General features: G+C 56.7%; 5 protein-coding genes across 5 annotated transcripts; 4 read left to right on the forward strand and 1 right to left on the reverse strand.

The window, feature by feature from the left end:
• Nucleotides 1-13: 13 nt before the first annotated feature.
• B0T15DRAFT_32910 (uncharacterized protein) lies at nt 14-3,333 on the reverse strand. The gene has a single exon (XM_062864124.1). It carries the CDS (start codon nt 3,220-3,222, stop codon nt 31-33), a length of 3,192 nt encoding a protein of 1,063 aa, XP_062726100.1. The 5' UTR covers nt 3,223-3,333; the 3' UTR covers nt 14-30.
• A 520-nt stretch (nt 3,334-3,853) lies between these two features.
• Nucleotides 3,854-5,697, forward strand: B0T15DRAFT_32912 (alcohol acetyltransferase). Its single transcript, XM_062864125.1, has 2 exons — nt 3,854-4,108; nt 4,203-5,697. Exons 1-2 carry the CDS (start codon nt 4,068-4,070, stop codon nt 5,641-5,643), a joined length of 1,482 nt encoding a protein of 493 aa, XP_062726101.1. The 5' UTR covers nt 3,854-4,067; the 3' UTR covers nt 5,644-5,697.
• Nucleotides 5,698-6,014: 317 nt separating this feature from the next.
• Nucleotides 6,015-7,010, forward strand: B0T15DRAFT_489004 (uncharacterized protein; the record flags this gene model as incomplete). The annotated part of the gene is made up of 3 exons (XM_062866561.1): nt 6,015-6,213; nt 6,276-6,487; nt 6,558-7,010. 3 exons carry the CDS (start codon nt 6,015-6,017, stop codon nt 7,008-7,010), a joined length of 864 nt encoding a protein of 287 aa, XP_062726102.1.
• A 5,596-nt stretch (nt 7,011-12,606) lies between these two features.
• On the forward strand, nt 12,607-13,681 carry B0T15DRAFT_33306 (centromere protein H (CENP-H)-domain-containing protein). The gene is made up of 3 exons (XM_062864129.1): nt 12,607-12,864; nt 12,938-13,106; nt 13,182-13,681. Exons 1-3 carry the CDS (start codon nt 12,729-12,731, stop codon nt 13,549-13,551), a joined length of 675 nt encoding a protein of 224 aa, XP_062726103.1. The 5' UTR covers nt 12,607-12,728; the 3' UTR covers nt 13,552-13,681.
• A 2,105-nt stretch (nt 13,682-15,786) lies between these two features.
• B0T15DRAFT_489006 (high mobility group box domain-containing protein) lies at nt 15,787-16,268 on the forward strand (the record flags this gene model as incomplete). The annotated part of the gene is made up of 3 exons (XM_062866562.1): nt 15,787-15,847; nt 15,955-16,172; nt 16,233-16,268. The coding sequence occupies 3 exons, from the start codon at nt 15,787-15,789 to the stop codon at nt 16,266-16,268; spliced, it is 315 nt and encodes a 104-aa protein (XP_062726104.1).
• Between the last annotated feature and the right edge of the window lie 70 nt (nt 16,269-16,338).

A 16,338-nucleotide genomic window follows, 5' to 3' on the forward strand; every position in this document is an offset into this window, starting at 1 on the left:
CCAACAACAAAGCATCCTCCAACCTACTCTCTAGAGCTTCTCATCACGAGTTATGCTCTCATCTTCATCTAGCTCATACCCCATCTCATGTGCAGCCCGTGCCTTCTCCTTAGCCTGTCTGACGGATCTCCACAAGTTGAACACGGCCTTGTCCTCTGGCCGCTCGACAAAGGGTTTGCGAAGGCCCTTCTTGGCCAGTCGTCTCCTATGTTGCCGCTTCTGCTCCCAGCTGTAGCGAGACGTGTCTACCGTACCGATATCAGTTCCCGTTGCAGCGTCCCACATATCGGCCAACCAGTCCTCCACTTCGGGGCGAAGGTGGTGCGCCAACTCTCTGCCTCGTCCGCCAGTCATCCACTGGTCTAGCTTCACGGGAATGGCGTAGCCCCAGAGCGGATCATCCGAGGACCAGTCGCATGCCATGCCGGGGTAACAGTATTCCGGTTTGCAGTACTGGAAGCACATCAAGGATTCTGCAATGTACCAAAGCGAAAGCAAGAACAGGCCAAGACCGAGAAACGTAAACCGAAACCTTGGCCGCCGTTGCCAGAGGCGGGGAAGGGGCAGATGGACGTAGGTAACGGCCGTATCCTTCATGGCCTTTGACCCATGGCAACTCGGACACGACGGGGATGATCCATCGGGCCTGTCGCCGTGAGCCTCATGGGGCAAATGCCCCTTGATATCGGCCTGCGAAACTTTGGTTTCAAGCTGCTCAATCCCTTGCTTTGCCGTCCGGATGCCGAGAAGGCCAGTCTGGAGAGAACGATTCAGGCGGTCGTACGCTTCGAGCTCCTTCTCCCTGGGGCCCGCTTCGTTGTCGCTGTTCTCAGTCTTCACTACACCCGAGCCGAAGGCCGCGACAAGGGGATCTTGATGGCCGAACAGCTCAGCGATGTCGTCCAGCGTTGAATCATCAATATGGTTTGCCCGCTGGATTTCCAGAAGGTCGTCTTTGACGGTTGGCGGCCTGGCTGAGTTGACCAGCGGGCGGCGACCTCGGGAGAACGATCTGGCACGCCGGCGGGCAGAGAGCGACGATGAACGGCCAGGAGCTCTGTCACTTGCAGCTGACTGTGCACGCTTATGATTCCGCCGCTCCGCCCCATCCTTCCCCTGTCTAAAAAGCGGGGGGGCCGGAGGCTTAGAATTCTCGCTCTCATCCGCCGGCACGCCACCTAAAGAGGTCGCTTGGTGTTCGGTGGCTTTGTCCTCAGAAGCTGTCCTCGTGGCGGGCTCGTCCGGGTTCTCAACCTTGACGGTGGCTGGCGTCTCGACGAAGGCCCCTATAACCTTGGGAGTAGGCAGCGTCAAAGGATCGGGTTTGGTGGGTTTGGGTGTCTCCTCAGGCGTCTCCTCCGGCTCTGGCGACGGTGCCCGAAGCGAGCCCTTCTCCGACTGGTTCTTAACCGGTGCGAAGAGCTTCATTTCGCCCTCTATGCGCTCTGTGGGGTCCGCTTCTGAATTCACGAAGCTTCTCCGCTTCGAAAGCCGCGACTCGACCGATGAACGCCTCTGAAGCCCGACGAACGCGACGGTTCTAGCGTCGCGCTTAGCGCCGCCGTCCCACTCTTTCTGAGTCCCCCCTTCCGTTACGTCCTGGTTGCGAGTCACAGGATTGGCTTCGCTATCTACAACCGTTTGTACTTCCGGCGCGTCGCTCGCGCTTGTGTGAGCCGCCAAGCGGCGCAAGACATCGCGTGGCTCATCCTTCGATTGTGAACTACTGCGGTGAGTCTCCTGGTCTTCGCCTGTCTCTTGGCCGTTACGTGTATCTGCTGCATCGCCCGAGGAGTGACCCGGGCGGGTCGGGCCATCTTGAGCTCGCACCGCATTCGCTAACTCGTCGCTGTGCTGTCTCCGCAACCTGTCGCCGAGGGAAGAGGATGTCCGCATTGGCTCCTTGCTAGACCTCCGCGCAATATCTGGCGATGGTGAACGTGACGTCCCGATGTTCCTTTCCCGAAACTCATCCAGCCTAGCCGTGGCGAGCGCTCTCCTAGATAAGGTCTCGATCTCACGCGACCTAAGCTCGTCCATCAACGCGCTTGCTCGGCTGACCGACCGGGCCCGTGAAACTGTATTCTCAGTTTCTGTTGCCGCTTGTCGAGTGTCCTTGTCAAAATCCTCGTCTGACTCTAGAGGCACGTTGGGCACTTTCAGGGCGGCTTCGCTCTCCAGGGCGCGGAGGCTGTCTATGAGATTCCGCGGCCGGTGCGGAGGGCTTCCAGTAAAGCGATCGTTGACCTCGGCCTCCAAAGCTCGTATTTCATCAATCTTGGTGTTGCTGCGCTTGATAGCTACAGGGGGGCTGTCCGACACCTGTAAGTCGCCAGCTGTAAAGTCCGCATCGGCTTCCCAAGCAAAACTCTTGTTCGGAGTCTGGGGGCCAGGAACAGCTGTTTCAGCTCTCGCGAGTGAAGAGGTGCTTCGCCGTAGCAGCTCCTCGCGAGAACCCTGGTCGGGTTGTGTTCCGTCGGCCGAGTCCCGAGCTGGAGCTGTATCGCCTAATTCCCATCTCCCAGATAGTCGTCGCAAAAGCGATGGGCTACTTGTTGCTTTAGCGAGTCGAGGTGAGGCACCTCCGTCAAAGCTGCCCCCACTGGATTTCCGTACTAGACCCCTTCCCGTCTCGACAATCCTATTGCCGAGTTTCGATCTGGAGAATAAGCCGTTGCTCCGGCGAACTGGCTCCTCTGAAACTGGCTGATCGAGCGCATATTGACGCAGCTTCTCGTCGAAGGTGCTATCGGAAAGATCGCTCTGTTGTGATTGGACACCGTTGTCGGCAGGGCCATCGTCATGAACGGCCCCGGTATGCTTCTCGTTAAGGCCTGCACTTTGCTGGGAGTTGAACGAGCCAGTATTCCGCTTCTTGGTAAGCTTCCGACCGGTGGAAGATCGCCACAACCGCGGAGCTGGACTGGGTGATCCTTGAGCTGCCTCCTCTTCCTCGGCCATTCGATAGGCATCAGAAAGAGTGAATGGACGGCGTTGAGCGGCGGGGCGAGGAATCCGTGTGTTCGACGACGCAGCGTTGGTGTCAGAGACCGAGCCAGAGCTCGTCGGGCGAGCCGTATCTTCCTCGGGCCGGGGTCGCGAAAACAAGCTTCTTCTGCGAGACGCGCTGGTTATGGTAAGCGGAGAGGTGAAGCGGATATTCGTCTCTGCGCCTCTGCTGTCAGGCCTGGGCCCGGTCCTTTGGGTCTTATCGCGATCCATCAGATGTTGCTGTCCGCGCTGTCTCGAGGGAAGTTGTCAGAGGTTGCAAGGAGAGCTAACAATGAATGCAAGCCACGTCGCATTGCGGAGACAGACGTGCTGGACTAGGTGGTCGCTGCTTTTAAGCTAGTGGAATCCGCTTTCATTTTTTGAGTCGTAATGTACGGGAACTGAACACATCAGAGAAAGTGACGTGCGTGCCCCGCGGTTGATGGTGCGAAATGCAATGTGTTGCAGGTGTGTTGGAGCCCGATACCACGACAGCAGGGTCCACGATACGCTCCAACGCAGCGCGCCAAGTCGGTGTGGAGCGGTGGACTTGGCGGAGGCGGCCGGTTCCAGCCCGAGTGGGGCCGCTAGCGGCTAAGCAGCCCAGCGGTCACAGTATGTCATACTGTAATAAGTGCAAGTGCTAAGATATCCGTACTGTACGTACCTTGCATGTCCAGGGCGATTTCGTGGTCTCCAACTTTCTCAGCAATCTAACTATCTCATCAAGTGCTCATGTAAACTGTCTCGGACTGTAAACCTGGAAGGGACCCTGGGCAACTTTAGACTCTTGTCTTCGAGGTAAATAAGTCCAAAAATACAAGAAAAGAGGGCCTGGAGGGGTGAGTGAAGCTCGCAGGATTTTCTTATAGTACTACCGGTATGCCGGGAATTTTGAGGCCTCCGGGGCCGCGCACAGGGGCCCTACATAAAGGCCGGTATGCCGGACGACGGGAGTTGAGATAAAATAAATCGGCCAACTCTTAGCTGGAACCAAACAAGGTGCCATACCTAACCAGCGGTTATTAGGGCGAGATTCAATTTGACTGCAGTCATACGATACCTCGATACTTTCCATGGATGTTCCATTGAACCTCGTCCGCCCTCTTGGGCCGTGGTACGTACATGTACATACGCATCCCGAACCCGGGCCATCCGAGCCAGAAGTCAACGAGGTTGCTGCTCTACGCGGTGGCTGACAACCGCGCCAGCGAAATATACTCGTCGATAAGACACGCGCTTGGATTCTACAAATGCGTTGTAAACACATGCCGGTACTCGATCCCACTGGCAAGCCTCGGGGGTCAATCCGTCCGTGATGTGCTCGAGACCGCCGTTGCCAATGTCGTTCTCGTCATCCCATCCTTGAGTGTCGGCATAGTTGGCGAGCATACCAACAAGCCACACTTCGTCCAACGGCCGTCCATCGACCTTGAGCACCATATCGAATTCCTCGAGAAGCCGAATACGGACCCCGCTGCTCGCGACATGAGTCTCCTTAGGATGCTTGAAGACCAGCACGATCGATGCTTTCCCGATACAGAGCGTCGACCGCCATGGAAGCTGACCGTCGTCGTCTGGGGAGCTATATCGGAGCCAAGTTCCCTTGTGCTCGATGCCATGTTGGCGGTGCACCATTCGATAGCAGACGGACGGAGCACTAGGTTGTTTCATGTCCATCTCCTCAACGAGCTCAGCCACCCGTCGCCCCGACCGTCGCAACTTTCTGGCCGCATTTTGGACACAGCCGGTGTTCGCGGGCTCCTTCCACCCCAGGAAGAACTCGTCAAGTTCACATTGTCCTGGAAGTTTATGCTCCAGACTCTGTGGCGCGAGCTTGGGCCCGCGTGGTTTCGAAAGGATCAGCATGGGGCGCCGTGGACTGGGAAGACCATCACCCGTGAGCCATGCCGAACGCGACTACGACTCGTCACCGTTCCGACGGTCGGCGTGGGGCATGTTCTCGCCGCCTGCAGAGCGAAGCAGACCACACTTACCCCGTTGCTGCACGCTCTGGTTCTGGCTTCTCTAGCCAAGCATATCCCCGGAGAAAAGGCGCAGGCGTTCCGAAGTTCGACTCCCATTGACCTGCGGCGCTTCATTGAAGCCGGTCCTCAGACCAGCGGCGGCACAGGTTCATTTGGCGATTTCGTTACAGTTCAGTCCCATTACTTTGACGCGCCGGCCCTTACGGCCATGCGTGAGGGACCTCTGGAGGCGGAGATCTGGAGGGTAGCGGCAGACTTGCGGCGCAGCATGAAAGAGCACCTGGACCGAGTCCCGCACGACGACATTATGGGGTTGCTTGGTTACGTGAGCGACTGGCAGCAGTTCTGGATGAGCAAAGTGGGCAAGCAGCGCCAAGACACATGGGAGGTCTCCAACATCGGCTCGATGCCGGGCGGCCACGAGCGAAGCGAAGAGGCGACGGTGGGCTGGAAGATACAGCGTTCCATCATGTCCCAGGGTGCCACCGTCGCTGGGGCGGTCATCGGCATCAGCGTTGCCGGCGTAACGGGCGGGGAACTCAACATCTCTCTAGGGTGGCAGGAGGGAATTGTCGAGACGGAAATTGTAGATGACCTGGCGGAGGACCTCCAACGCTGGCTTGATCGGTTAGGCCGCGGCCAAAACCTGGGAGATTGGCAGTAGTGAAGCTGTTTTATAAAGTGACTTCAACAACCTATGACAGATAATGTATAATTACTGGTCAGCCTTAACCCCTGACTGTATGGTACTCTTTCCTTGATGCGAACAAGCTCAGCCGTTCTGGGGTAGCAGCATGTTTGGTCGTGCGTGTCCCAGATTTACCAATGGCTGATGAAGCATCAGAAGTCGGAACCCGAAACAGAACTTACAGAAGCGGAAAGGTGGGGCCCCACGGCGGGTTGACCCACACCGAAGATTATCCGTCGGCTGCAGGACCCGTTCCCGTCACGTCCACGGGAGTCTTGAGATTTTCGGGACGGAGCTCTCGTCCAAGCAGCAGCAGTCAGTTTCTCCCTGCCCGACGGCGCAACACAATGTCGGTACCATTCGTGAGGAGGGCACCGACGTGTCTGGGGTGCATACGAAGACTAGCACAGCCGTTCGGGAGCGGCAATGGAAGCAGCAACGCCGTTTCGCTTGTGCAGTCCCGCACAAAGTCGAACCACCTTCGACCGAAAGACCAGGGCGTTGTCGTCCGCTTGCTCGAAGACATACCGAAGTTCGGTCGCAAACGTGCGAGGGCGCTTTCCCTTGTGTGGCGGTTGCATCTGAGGAAGCTGACCTAAGCTTTCCAGACTCCATCTTCCGGGTCGAACGAGGGCGCATGCGCAATGAGTGGTATCCGCACAAGAAAGCAGAGTACATGACGATCTCGCGCTTTTATGAGCTAGGTCTGACCCGCGATGACATTGGCGAGCGGGACACCACCTTCGGCACCGTCATGGCAGCCGAGCCAGACCCAATTGCAGAGCCCGTGGTGCCAACGATGACTGTTCTCACCACTCCGGTACGTGTGCACTCGCTCGTATATCTGTCTCTGTTTCCCCAGGCTGGCGCTGACAACACACCGACAACAGCCCGAAAAGGCCCACACCCTTCTAACCACTGTGATTCCCGAGACACTCACTTTCCGCCGCAAACCGATCCCGGTACCGACCCCGACACCGGCCGGCGCCGCCCCGGCCCCATCCATCTCCCCCCTCGTTGCGTCCGCAAACGCTGATTCTGCGCCGGAGCCGAATGCGCCGAATGCTCCTCTCGCCATCTATGGTTCCGTGTCCGCCACCGATATCGTGGGCCACATCAAGACCCTGCTGGCTGGGGATGCTGATGGCAGCCGCATTGTGCTGGAACCTGAAAACATCCGCTTCTTGGGCCTGGCAGAGGAGGCCGACAGAGTCAAGGCGCTAGGCCGCTGGGAGGTTGAGATATCGATTGGCGGTACTGACCTGGAACCCGTACGCAAGATGGTTGAAATTCTACCCCTGAGCGAAGGGTCGGGCGAGGATGATTCACAGTCCGCTTCGTGAGAGCGAAGCAGGTCCCTGGCTTGGGATCACTTGCAACGAGCAGTGCTGGCGTTGAACGACTGAGTTCAGTCGTATGTACAAAGGTTACACATGTTTCATTATCTGTATACAGAATTGTTTTCTGGGATGTCAGATGAGACGGGTATTTGCCCACGACGGGCACATGACCTGGTCTCCAGCGCAAGCCTTGCTAAATTGAGGTGCGTACGTAGGTACTTCTCACGGCGGAACCGGCCTTTCATGTACCTAAGCCTTCTCCCAGCTACGGGCACACAAGCGCTCGAATGTCCATGCATCTGCGCCGTGCTGAGAGACTGCTGTTCGACCTTGCTCCCAGCCATCGTTCGGGCATTCCTAGCTGAGCCCATGAGATTGAGAACCCATGTGACCAGGCTTGATAGGTGTCTCTCGTCACGGTGTTTAGGAGACGGCCTTCCCACGCCTATCGTCGCCGCTGTTACGGTTGGGGTGCGGTTACTCTTCTAGGGCCCCATGAGGGAGTCGATATCGTTGCCAACTTTACCGCTAGTTGCCCGCGCTCCGTCTGCGGCGTTCGTAGAAGTCCGCTGCGAGTCGTGGCGTGCATGCTGAGACGTGGGGCTTGTTGGCGTCGGTGTGTCTGCGGGCACGGCACGCAGTGAGTTAGTCTCGCTGTTGGCGGCGCTGTCCCGGCCTCTGGAAATACCAATCGCAAATGGCAGGGCTTTCTTAGAGCCTGTGCTGGATCGGCGGCTCTCGAGGCTCTTGGACAGCGTTTTGCTGACCCCTTCAATGCCAGAGGCCACGCCGCTGCGGCCTCCCGCCCCTCCCCCCTTCGGCCCTGCTCGCCCATGCGTGTGCCGCTCGGCCATGGCTTCGACGTTGTTTGCCGCGACTGTGCTCTTAGCAAGGCCCGGCGTGGAGGGCGCCCCCGACTTATCCTCAGCGGCGTCAATCAGGTACCAGCGGAGGCCGTCGGAAAGGTCAAAAGGGTTGTCGTTATCATCGTCGTTGACCGAGCCGGACTCAGTGCCGCCATCGGCCCCCTTCCTGCCCAGTCCCGGCGGGTTCTGGAGCGACTTGGACAGATCCACAACACGTTCTTGAATCCGCGAGATCCGCGCTACGAGCCACTCCCGGCTACTCAGTCGATGTGCCTCCTGCTCGCGCAAGAAATAGTGCGGGAAGCCTACGTTGAATGCCGCCCACGCCCCGGTCGTCTGGTTTCTCGTCGGGAGGAAGAGGGCAAGATCGCCCTCCTTGAAGTGTTTGTACGCGATCTTCTCGTGCGCTTCCTTTTGCAGGGCATGCGCCTTCTCGCGGTATGCGCGCGCGTCTCGCTGCAACTTGCGGGCCATGTGCTCGACATCCCTCACGCGCCGATACACAACTTCGCAAAAGGTATCCATGTCGAACGACCCCAGGGAGGAGATATAGGCATCATACTTCTCCAACTCGGCCTCCGCATCGGGACAGTTCACCCAGTTGAGGAGATCAAGATCCAGACTGCTGACAACCGCAGCGCGGCTGCCAATGGTGCCTGACCGGCGGAGCGACGAACTGGGATCCGAGTCGTTTGCGTTTTGGGACGACCGCTCCGACCTAGGGACCTTTTGAATCACCATGCTGCCGCCTTGCCGAGTCACCGAAAAGCCGAGTCGTTCGAGCAAGTGCATGAGACGCTCGTTGTGCGAGTACAGGCGCTGCGTGAGGTCTCTGGCGTGCTCTGAGCGAGTATCGAACCGAACCGTAAGGCCTGTCAGCTTTGCCTGCGATTCCTGCAGTCTCTCCTTCAGCTGCCGGGCCTTCTTCTCCTCTTCCTCCAACTCCTTCCGCAAAGATTCGGAGCCGTTCTCCCCGTCGGCAACCTTAGCACGCAGTTGGCTGAGCTGCTCGCGTGTATCCGCTAGCTCGGCCTCCAGAACGAGGGCTCTGGCCTGCTCCTTAGCAAGAGCTTCGCCAAGACGAACTGATTTCGCCTCCTCGTCCGACAGCCGTTCCGCCGCTGCGGCTTTATCTGCGCTCAGCGACTCGACGTCACGTTGCGCCGAATCGAGTGCTAAGCGGAGTGAGGACATGTCGCCATCGAGGCTTCGCACCCTCGCCAGTGCATTGCTGGCTTCCGTGGAGACTCTCTCAATGAGCTCGGAGAGTCCATCGGGGACAGTTTGGCCCGGCGAGAACTTGTGCCAAAGATCCCGTAGCGCCTGTAGCTGCGTGTCCGCTACCTCGCTGAGCGCATCGACCTTCTTGCTGTACCCTTGGACCTCGTCTTGCATCACCCGGAGCTGCCGTTCTTGCGCTTCCATAGTCTCACGCTGCAAGCGTGTTTCTGCGCTCAGGGTGTCGACTTGGCCTCTAATTCTGAGGGCCTCCTGGTCCTTCTCCTTCTTCAGCCTTTCAATTTCAAGCCGCAGGGCGTCAACGGTCTCGTCATATGTAGCCTTTTCGTTCTCCCTGGACTCGCCAAAATGTTCCATCTCGTCCTCTGTATCCTCCAACCGCGCTTGTAGACGCTTGATCTCGTCCTCGAGCGACTTCCGCTCTTCCGTGAACTCCCTCTTGAGCGCCTCCAGATTCTCCAGAAGGTCTTTCTTGGTGGAGTTGGCTTCGTCCATCTGGCCCTTGATATTATTGTTCAAGGCCATCTGCCCATCAAGGTCCTTCTCGAGATCCGCCGAGCGCTCCTTCTCCGCGCCCAGCTCAGCCTCCAGTTGCTGGATTCGGAGTATGAGTGCATCGGGCCCTTCCACTGATCTTCTCCGGTCTTCCGACGCCTGTGGAGACTTGACTGAGATAGTCGAGTCACCGCGGTCGGAGAGCTGCTGGTTGGGCATCTGGAAGACGTTGTTCAAGTTCGGCCGGGATGCCTGGGTCTGCCGATGGAGCAGGTCCTCGAGTCGCCGCACACGGCTCTCGGCCGTCTTCAGCTTGCTCTCCAGTTTGGATTTGTCGTCTTGGAGAGACCGGAGGAGGTCATCATCACCCCTGATTAACAACCCACTCCGTCCCAGAGCGGCCTCGTGGATGCTGCCGTTCTTGAAAGCCTTTATGCGCTTCGATTGCTGCCTGGTGGGGTTGTTCATCTCTGCGATCATCTTTCCGATGTCCTCGATGATCTCCGGATCAGCCTTCTTAGTCTGCAAGAACCCGTGGAACTCCTCGAGGTCCCTCCTCGTCATGGCCGGCCACCGCTCCTCGTCGCCGAGGAGGTTCACTTCCAAGCCAGGAACGTTGTTTTCCAAGCTGGGATTCTCGGGCCCGTAAGCGCTCCCAACCGACTTGTACCATCTCCTCCGCCGCTTGGCTTCCTCCTCCTGGAACAGGGCCACCTCATTCGCAAGGGTCGACGAGTCTTCCTTCATCTTGTCGTACCATTCGCGGCGCCTGATGGCCTCTGCCATGAAAGACGCATACATGTAAGGGACCTGCTGGATCAACCGCAAATAGTCGAACGTGGCAAGTTCCTCTTCCTGGGTCATGGAATTGATCTGCGACTTGACGTTATGGCTCAAAGCCGTGATATCCGTAATATTGCGCATGAACGCGATCGACTCTGCGGCCATCGAGTTCCGTGCCTGCGTTGCGTAGCGAAGAAGGTCGTCCATTTCCATGGCCCGCTTGCTCATGCTCGGCAACAGACGCTCCGTGTGGTTGGCAGCGATCTTGGAAGCCTGCAGCAGAACATCCCGGGATGAGCTTCCGTATTCGAGCGTTGTCTGGTAGTCCGTGTTGATCTTTTTGGCCAACGCCTCAATGTCGTGAAGGAGCTGCTCAGATTCGCCGCTGTGGGACATGGCAGAGCGTTCCACCGTCCTTTCAAATTCGCGAAACAGGCCCTCGGCATCCTGGAAGAGGCGGGTGGCAGCCTTTTCTAGGTCTGCGACCCGGTTGTTAAACTTGCGCAGTGCTGCAGGCGCAAGGCGGCCTGCTCTCGACGCTGTCTCCAGGTCTACCAAGTCTTCGAGCGTTACCTGACGCTGTGTGCGCCTGGCGGCATCGACGACATCGCGACCGGTCATGAACCGGACCATAGCGGGCGACGCGGGGATGCTCCGCGCAAGAGACAGATACTGCTCCCATCCGGCCGTCAGCGCGCCATAATCGGCCTGTGCCGCCGGGAGCCACTTTTGGAGCTCCGCGTACTTGGGCTCCAGCCCCTTGATGACGGACTCCAAGTTGGTCACTGCGGCATCAAGGCACCGCAACATGACGTCCAGCTCGCTATACCGTTCCGACGCTGCGGCAGCCATCTGCCGACAGTCCTCAACCAGCTTGAGAGCCCATGCCCACCGAGTCTTAAACAACTCCTGCCATGACTGTACGGACCTCGTGTCCTCGATCGAATTCGGTGGGTTCGGTACGTTGTATCGTTTCGGGACCGGAAGCTCAGACTTGGGGGGTGGGGAAGCTCCTGACGAGAGTGCCTGTACCAGCCGGTTGTCGTAGATGCATATTTCCTTCTGTCGCTTGCTGTCAGACCCCCAACTTCATTGCACGGGCCGGCGGGGGATCTTAGGGCACCTACCTCAGTCTGCAGGGTCTGTAACCTCAGCGGTTTCCCCTGCGGGGTCAGGGTAATGATACACTGAGCCGGTATAGAAGTCTGCCGGGCGACCGAGGCTTTGAGGTCATCAACTCTACGAAAACTGTCAACAACGGAATTGGCTTTGCTAAGAAGCCAGGGAGATGCTAACGAGGAGAGTTGCGTAGCGTCTATTTGCAGGCGTTTGCCCGTATGGGCCACCAACACCTGTGTTGCCATGTCCGAGCATGCCTCGGAGAATCAAGTAGTGTTCGGATGGGCAAGGATTGAGCCAGCATCCGAGGAAAAACAAAGGCTGAGAGGGCTCAGAGTACGTCGATCTGCGTCTTCGTCCGCGTCTTCCGTCGTCGAAGCGGCACCATGGACAGTTCGCCCTGCTTCAGCGCCCGGCCCAGTCATACAGGAATAAGTAAATAAGTAGGTAAGGATGGGGACAGAAGAGCTGAAGGGTGGGGGTTCTAGATGGATATTAGGAGGTGGTCGGCGAGAACACGACCCTAAAGGACAGGCGAGTCGTGACGCTCCGGTCTACTGTCGGGTCTCTGCAGTGTTGAGTCCGTGGAGGCACATGGACACACGAAATGACCACACGTAGGCCGCCTAGTCCGCCTAGTCCGCCGCAGCATGTATCCACACTGTGCAGTGACTCGGTGGTACAGGCATCTGCCACCTGCCCAGGTGCCAGTGGCTATGAGCAGAGGCCCCCATCAGTGTGCCACGAAGCGCAGAGGATCGCCTAGTATGCACAACAGATGGATACATGTTAATTCCATATACTGTAAATCAATCGACAACACCAGTGGGTAGGTAGGTAAAGTAACCACTACTACTTCACTTCGGAGTTTTTGTACATACCTAGGTAATCCTCCCTTCGACTGCTCCTCGTTTTGGGACCAGCGATTCGTGGGTTCCCGGGTTCACGGCCACGTACTCTCACTGTGTCACTGATCTTGATTATTGTACACGCACTGTACTGTGCGAGATTCCGGCGGCAAAGCTCCAACCAAGCTCACACCAGGTCCGCGCATCTGCTGCCGCATGCTCTGCATTATTGCATAGGTGCGGAATCTTGATAACTTTGGCCTGTGTTTCGACGCCAACTTGAAGAGCTGATACCAAGGACCTTTCCTTCAACCTCTACTGAATCTGCCCGTCTTTCGACTATAGTACTACAGCAAGGTGTTCAGTGCAGCATGGCTTCACCCACAACTCCCACTTCTCTCCTCTTCACGGAAACCGAGAGCGATATTTTAGCTCTCTACGACGAACTTCTACGGCTTCAACTCGAGCTCGCCCTTCTTCAGTCACGGCAGGATCATCATGCAGAAGGTAACATCCCCCAAGTCATTCGCTTTGGCCTGCCATCAGACACATACCATACCTGGTACTAACAGTTTCCTAGAGACTGATGCCTCGCAAGGCACTGAGCACGCGTTGGCTGACGAGCAGGCACGGCTTTTAGAGGCAAGAGCAACCCTAGCTCTGCGCAACAGTGTTGTGGAAACTGTGATGGCAGTCCAGCCGACTCTGAATGCGGTCCATCATGCCACCCATGCCTCACCTGTTGAACGGTAAATACAGATCCATCAATCATCCTGACGATCGACGATCCATAAGTTGGAGTGCTGACAGTCTGGAACGTCAAGCGACCTGTTGCCCCACACTGAACAGCGAGATGCAGCTGCAGCCAGAGCAGCCAGATTGTGTTCAGAGTTGGAGACAGCTAGGGATCGTCTGGCGCAGCTTGAAGTTGAGAATCTCCGTACCGCTCAGCGCAACAGGAAGCTGGCCTCAGAAGTCCTGCGACTGGCTGGGAAAACCGACCGTCAGGACTCGAACGGCCCTACCCATGGACGGTTTAGAGGGGAAATAGCCGTTCTGGAAGGCCAGGTAAAGTCCAGCCGCCACAGATGGAAAATAATGAAGGGTGCGGCGAGCACGATTGTAGCCGGAAGTGGAATCGACTGGGTCCGGGACGAGCGCCTAAGAGACCTGGTGCTCGACCCGCCACAGTGACAGCAAGTCAAGAACATCTACCTACCTGTAGACTTTCCACATCCTTCGCTATGCGAAGGAAGACCTACCATCATCCAAAAGACTTCGGGCGCGTTGTTGGACAGCTACATACGTAGTCAGCTGGCAGGATGAGATCTTCGTTACCTCTAGGCCTAGTAGGTAGGTTACCCCGCATATCATCGCGTCAAGCTCCATCACAGAAGAAAGCCAATTTCGTCAGTACGACTTGACGGAGGGGCTGCCTTGGAGATGACAACATATCACGTGCAAGGGTTCGGGCTGAGACAGCGTATAATGTGTAAACAGCGAACGCGTCGCGGTTCGGCGTGTTGGCTCGCTCGGACCTTACTCTGAAGGGAAAGGTAAGGTACATTATTAGGTTGCCGGCAAGAGGGAGAAAGCCGGAGAGGTGCTACTTGTCTGGGGTGTCGCGTTGTGTGACACCGCACGCGGAAAGGGTGTGATTGACGAGCCAACCCAAATAAGGGAGAGCGGCACGGACGTGCCATACCACCTAGAGAAACTATGTGAGCAGCCTTGATTTGTATGCAGTACAGACCAGGTATACATATTTGGTGAGAAGAAGGCGCTTTGGTACTGGCAAAGAGAACGAATGCGCCAAAACCCTCTGTCTAATGCCAGAGCGGAAGTGCCGGCTCCTAACTCCACCCCTTTCCTTCAACTCCTACACGTCCCACTAGGTAGCGGTCACTGGGTACTTAGTAACTACTAGTACTAGTAGTATCGTAAAGCACTGTAGGTCCTCCTGTTAGAAACACCTTGGTATTAGTGGTATTTGAGGTCCTGCGAGAATTTCAAGAGACAAAGTACAGGACCTCTTTCTGCGTGACGCGGTAGTCTGCTAGCACTACCTTATTAGTAAACAGCAGACAGAGACATGCATGCTAGTACTAATGGCCTTCACCCGAGACTCTATCACGTAGAGAAAGCCTCGTCCTACTACGCGTCCGTTCACGCGTAGATCGGATATTAGTACTAGTGCTAGTAGTTATTATGCGACTCCGTTAACAGATCTGGACAGCGCAGCCGGGTCTCGCTGCTCGCAAGCCTAATAAAGAACCCACGAATCTACTAGAAACTCAGCGAGGAGAGTCAGCGATACTTGGAGTTCTGACAGGTAAAACATTGAGCTTCTGAGACAACACCTAATAGCGTTTTTTGACAGGATCTGTTGCTCCCCTGACTGCCCGGCAGGTCTCAGCTTGAACCTGTGGGAGTGTTGGCGTGCTCAGGATCCGTACTGGGTACACCGGCGCACCATCCAGCTATGCAATGGTGTTTGTATAGAGTACTTTGCGGTGATCCGTGCGCTGCAGTAAAGACCAGGCAATCGGACAGAAGTGCGATGGTGCCGCGCGCCCCCTCAAATTTCGCGGGCAAAAAATCAGCCCTTGCTGCCGCAGCTTTTTTTGTTATGAGCCCAAGCCTGGAAAGAGGGACCCGCCCCCTCATTCAATCAGCCGCCCATAGTAAAATACGAGCGAGAGCGTCCCCCCATCGCCCTCTGCAAATCTCCCTCCTTCTCTCCCATACAAAACCACACCGCAGTCGGACAGCATCATATCCGGCCTCCACATAGCCAACCCAGTGAGTACTTTACACCTCTGCAATTTTCAGCGCATTTTCGAGTACACGTCTTCCGGTCCCAATTGGCGTTACCGTTTTCCATTGGTGCGCATTTTGGTCAGCGCCCAGTTCCAGGCTGCTTTCAAGCCTCTGCCGTCACTTGTCCAGAAGTCTGGTCCTCGCCATCGTGCGCTCTCCACTTAGAGCTCGCCTCCCAAGCTCATTCCTCACCTTGAGCTCCCAGACCGCGGAATCAACGCAATTGATCGCGTCAATTGCTAACCGGCCGCACAGACTATCAAAACACCACAACCCACATTCCGTTCGCCAACATCAGTATGTTTCTCAAGTTCCCAATTGGCGTCTTCTAAGCTTCGGGCGGCCCTTTTACCCTTGTTGTCGGTCGCAATTCGCATTTGCGACTTGACGACGCCAAGCAATGCACGGCGTGCCCACAGAGCTGTCGCGCGTCGTTTTATCAGCCCCTTTTGTTGTTTTTACCGATTTCAGGGGCCGCGCGTGCGCAACGCGCAACACGCGCGCATCATCGCGACGTCATGCCCCGCCAATGCACTTCTAACCCGGCGCTTGACTCTGCATTGGTTTTAGAAACATGGTTACTAACTCACCGTTCTCCAGTCCATCACCATGCCTAAGCAAGCTAAGGGCAAGTCGGGCAAGGTGGAGAAGCAGCGGCGCGCTAAGAAGGGTAAGTGATATGTCGTCGCAAGCCATATCCTCTTCCAGGTCCTCTTGAAGCGTGCATGATGCGTCTCCTATCAACCGATCGTGGTCAGAAGCTTACAGTCATCCCAGATCCCAACGCTCCCAAGAGAGGCCTCTCAGCGTACATGTTCTTTGCCAATGAGCAAAGGGAGAACGTCCGCGAAGAAAATCCTGGAGTCTCGTTTGGCCAAGTCGGCAAGATATTGGGAGAGCGGTGGAAGGCCCTCAGCGAGAAGCAGAGGGCTCCGTATGAGGCCAAAGCTGCCGCTGACAAGAAGCGATATGAGGACGAAAAGCAAGCATACAACGTAAGTCTTGCCGATCTTGCACTTCTGCCATAGTTCTTGCCATCTAACAATCTGGAGCAGGCCCAGGCCGAGGCGGACGAAGAAGAGTCCTCGTAGTCTCACTATCTTTCCAAATCATTGCTTTGGGCAGCCAATCTTGATGAGATGACAGGCAATCGGCTAGGGC

This window comes from Chaetomium strumarium (genome assembly GCF_033439665.1).
Source record: "Chaetomium strumarium strain CBS 333.67 chromosome Unknown B0T15scaffold_1, whole genome shotgun sequence".
Taxonomy (NCBI): Eukaryota; Fungi; Ascomycota; class Sordariomycetes; order Sordariales; family Chaetomiaceae; genus Chaetomium; species Chaetomium strumarium.

Bases quoted from the DNA above. Each gene is read 5' to 3' on its own strand.
- B0T15DRAFT_32910 (XM_062864124.1), bottom strand. From the start codon at position 3,222: ATGGATCGCGATAAGACCCAAAGGACCGGGCCCAGGCCTGACAGCAGA.
- B0T15DRAFT_32912 (XM_062864125.1), top strand. From the start codon at position 4,068: ATGGATGTTCCATTGAACCTCGTCCGCCCTCTTGGGCCGTG. The intron at 4,109-4,202 runs GTACGTACATGT...CAACCGCGCCAG, and splicing joins GTCCGCCCTCTTGGGCCGTG to CGAAATATACTCGTCGATAA.
- B0T15DRAFT_33306 (XM_062864129.1), top strand. From the start codon at position 12,729: ATGGCTTCACCCACAACTCCCACTTCTCTCCTCTTCACGGAAACCGAG. The intron at 12,865-12,937 runs GTAACATCCCCC...ACAGTTTCCTAG, and splicing joins GCAGGATCATCATGCAGAAG to AGACTGATGCCTCGCAAGGC. The intron at 13,107-13,181 runs GTAAATACAGAT...TGGAACGTCAAG, and splicing joins CATGCCTCACCTGTTGAACG to CGACCTGTTGCCCCACACTG.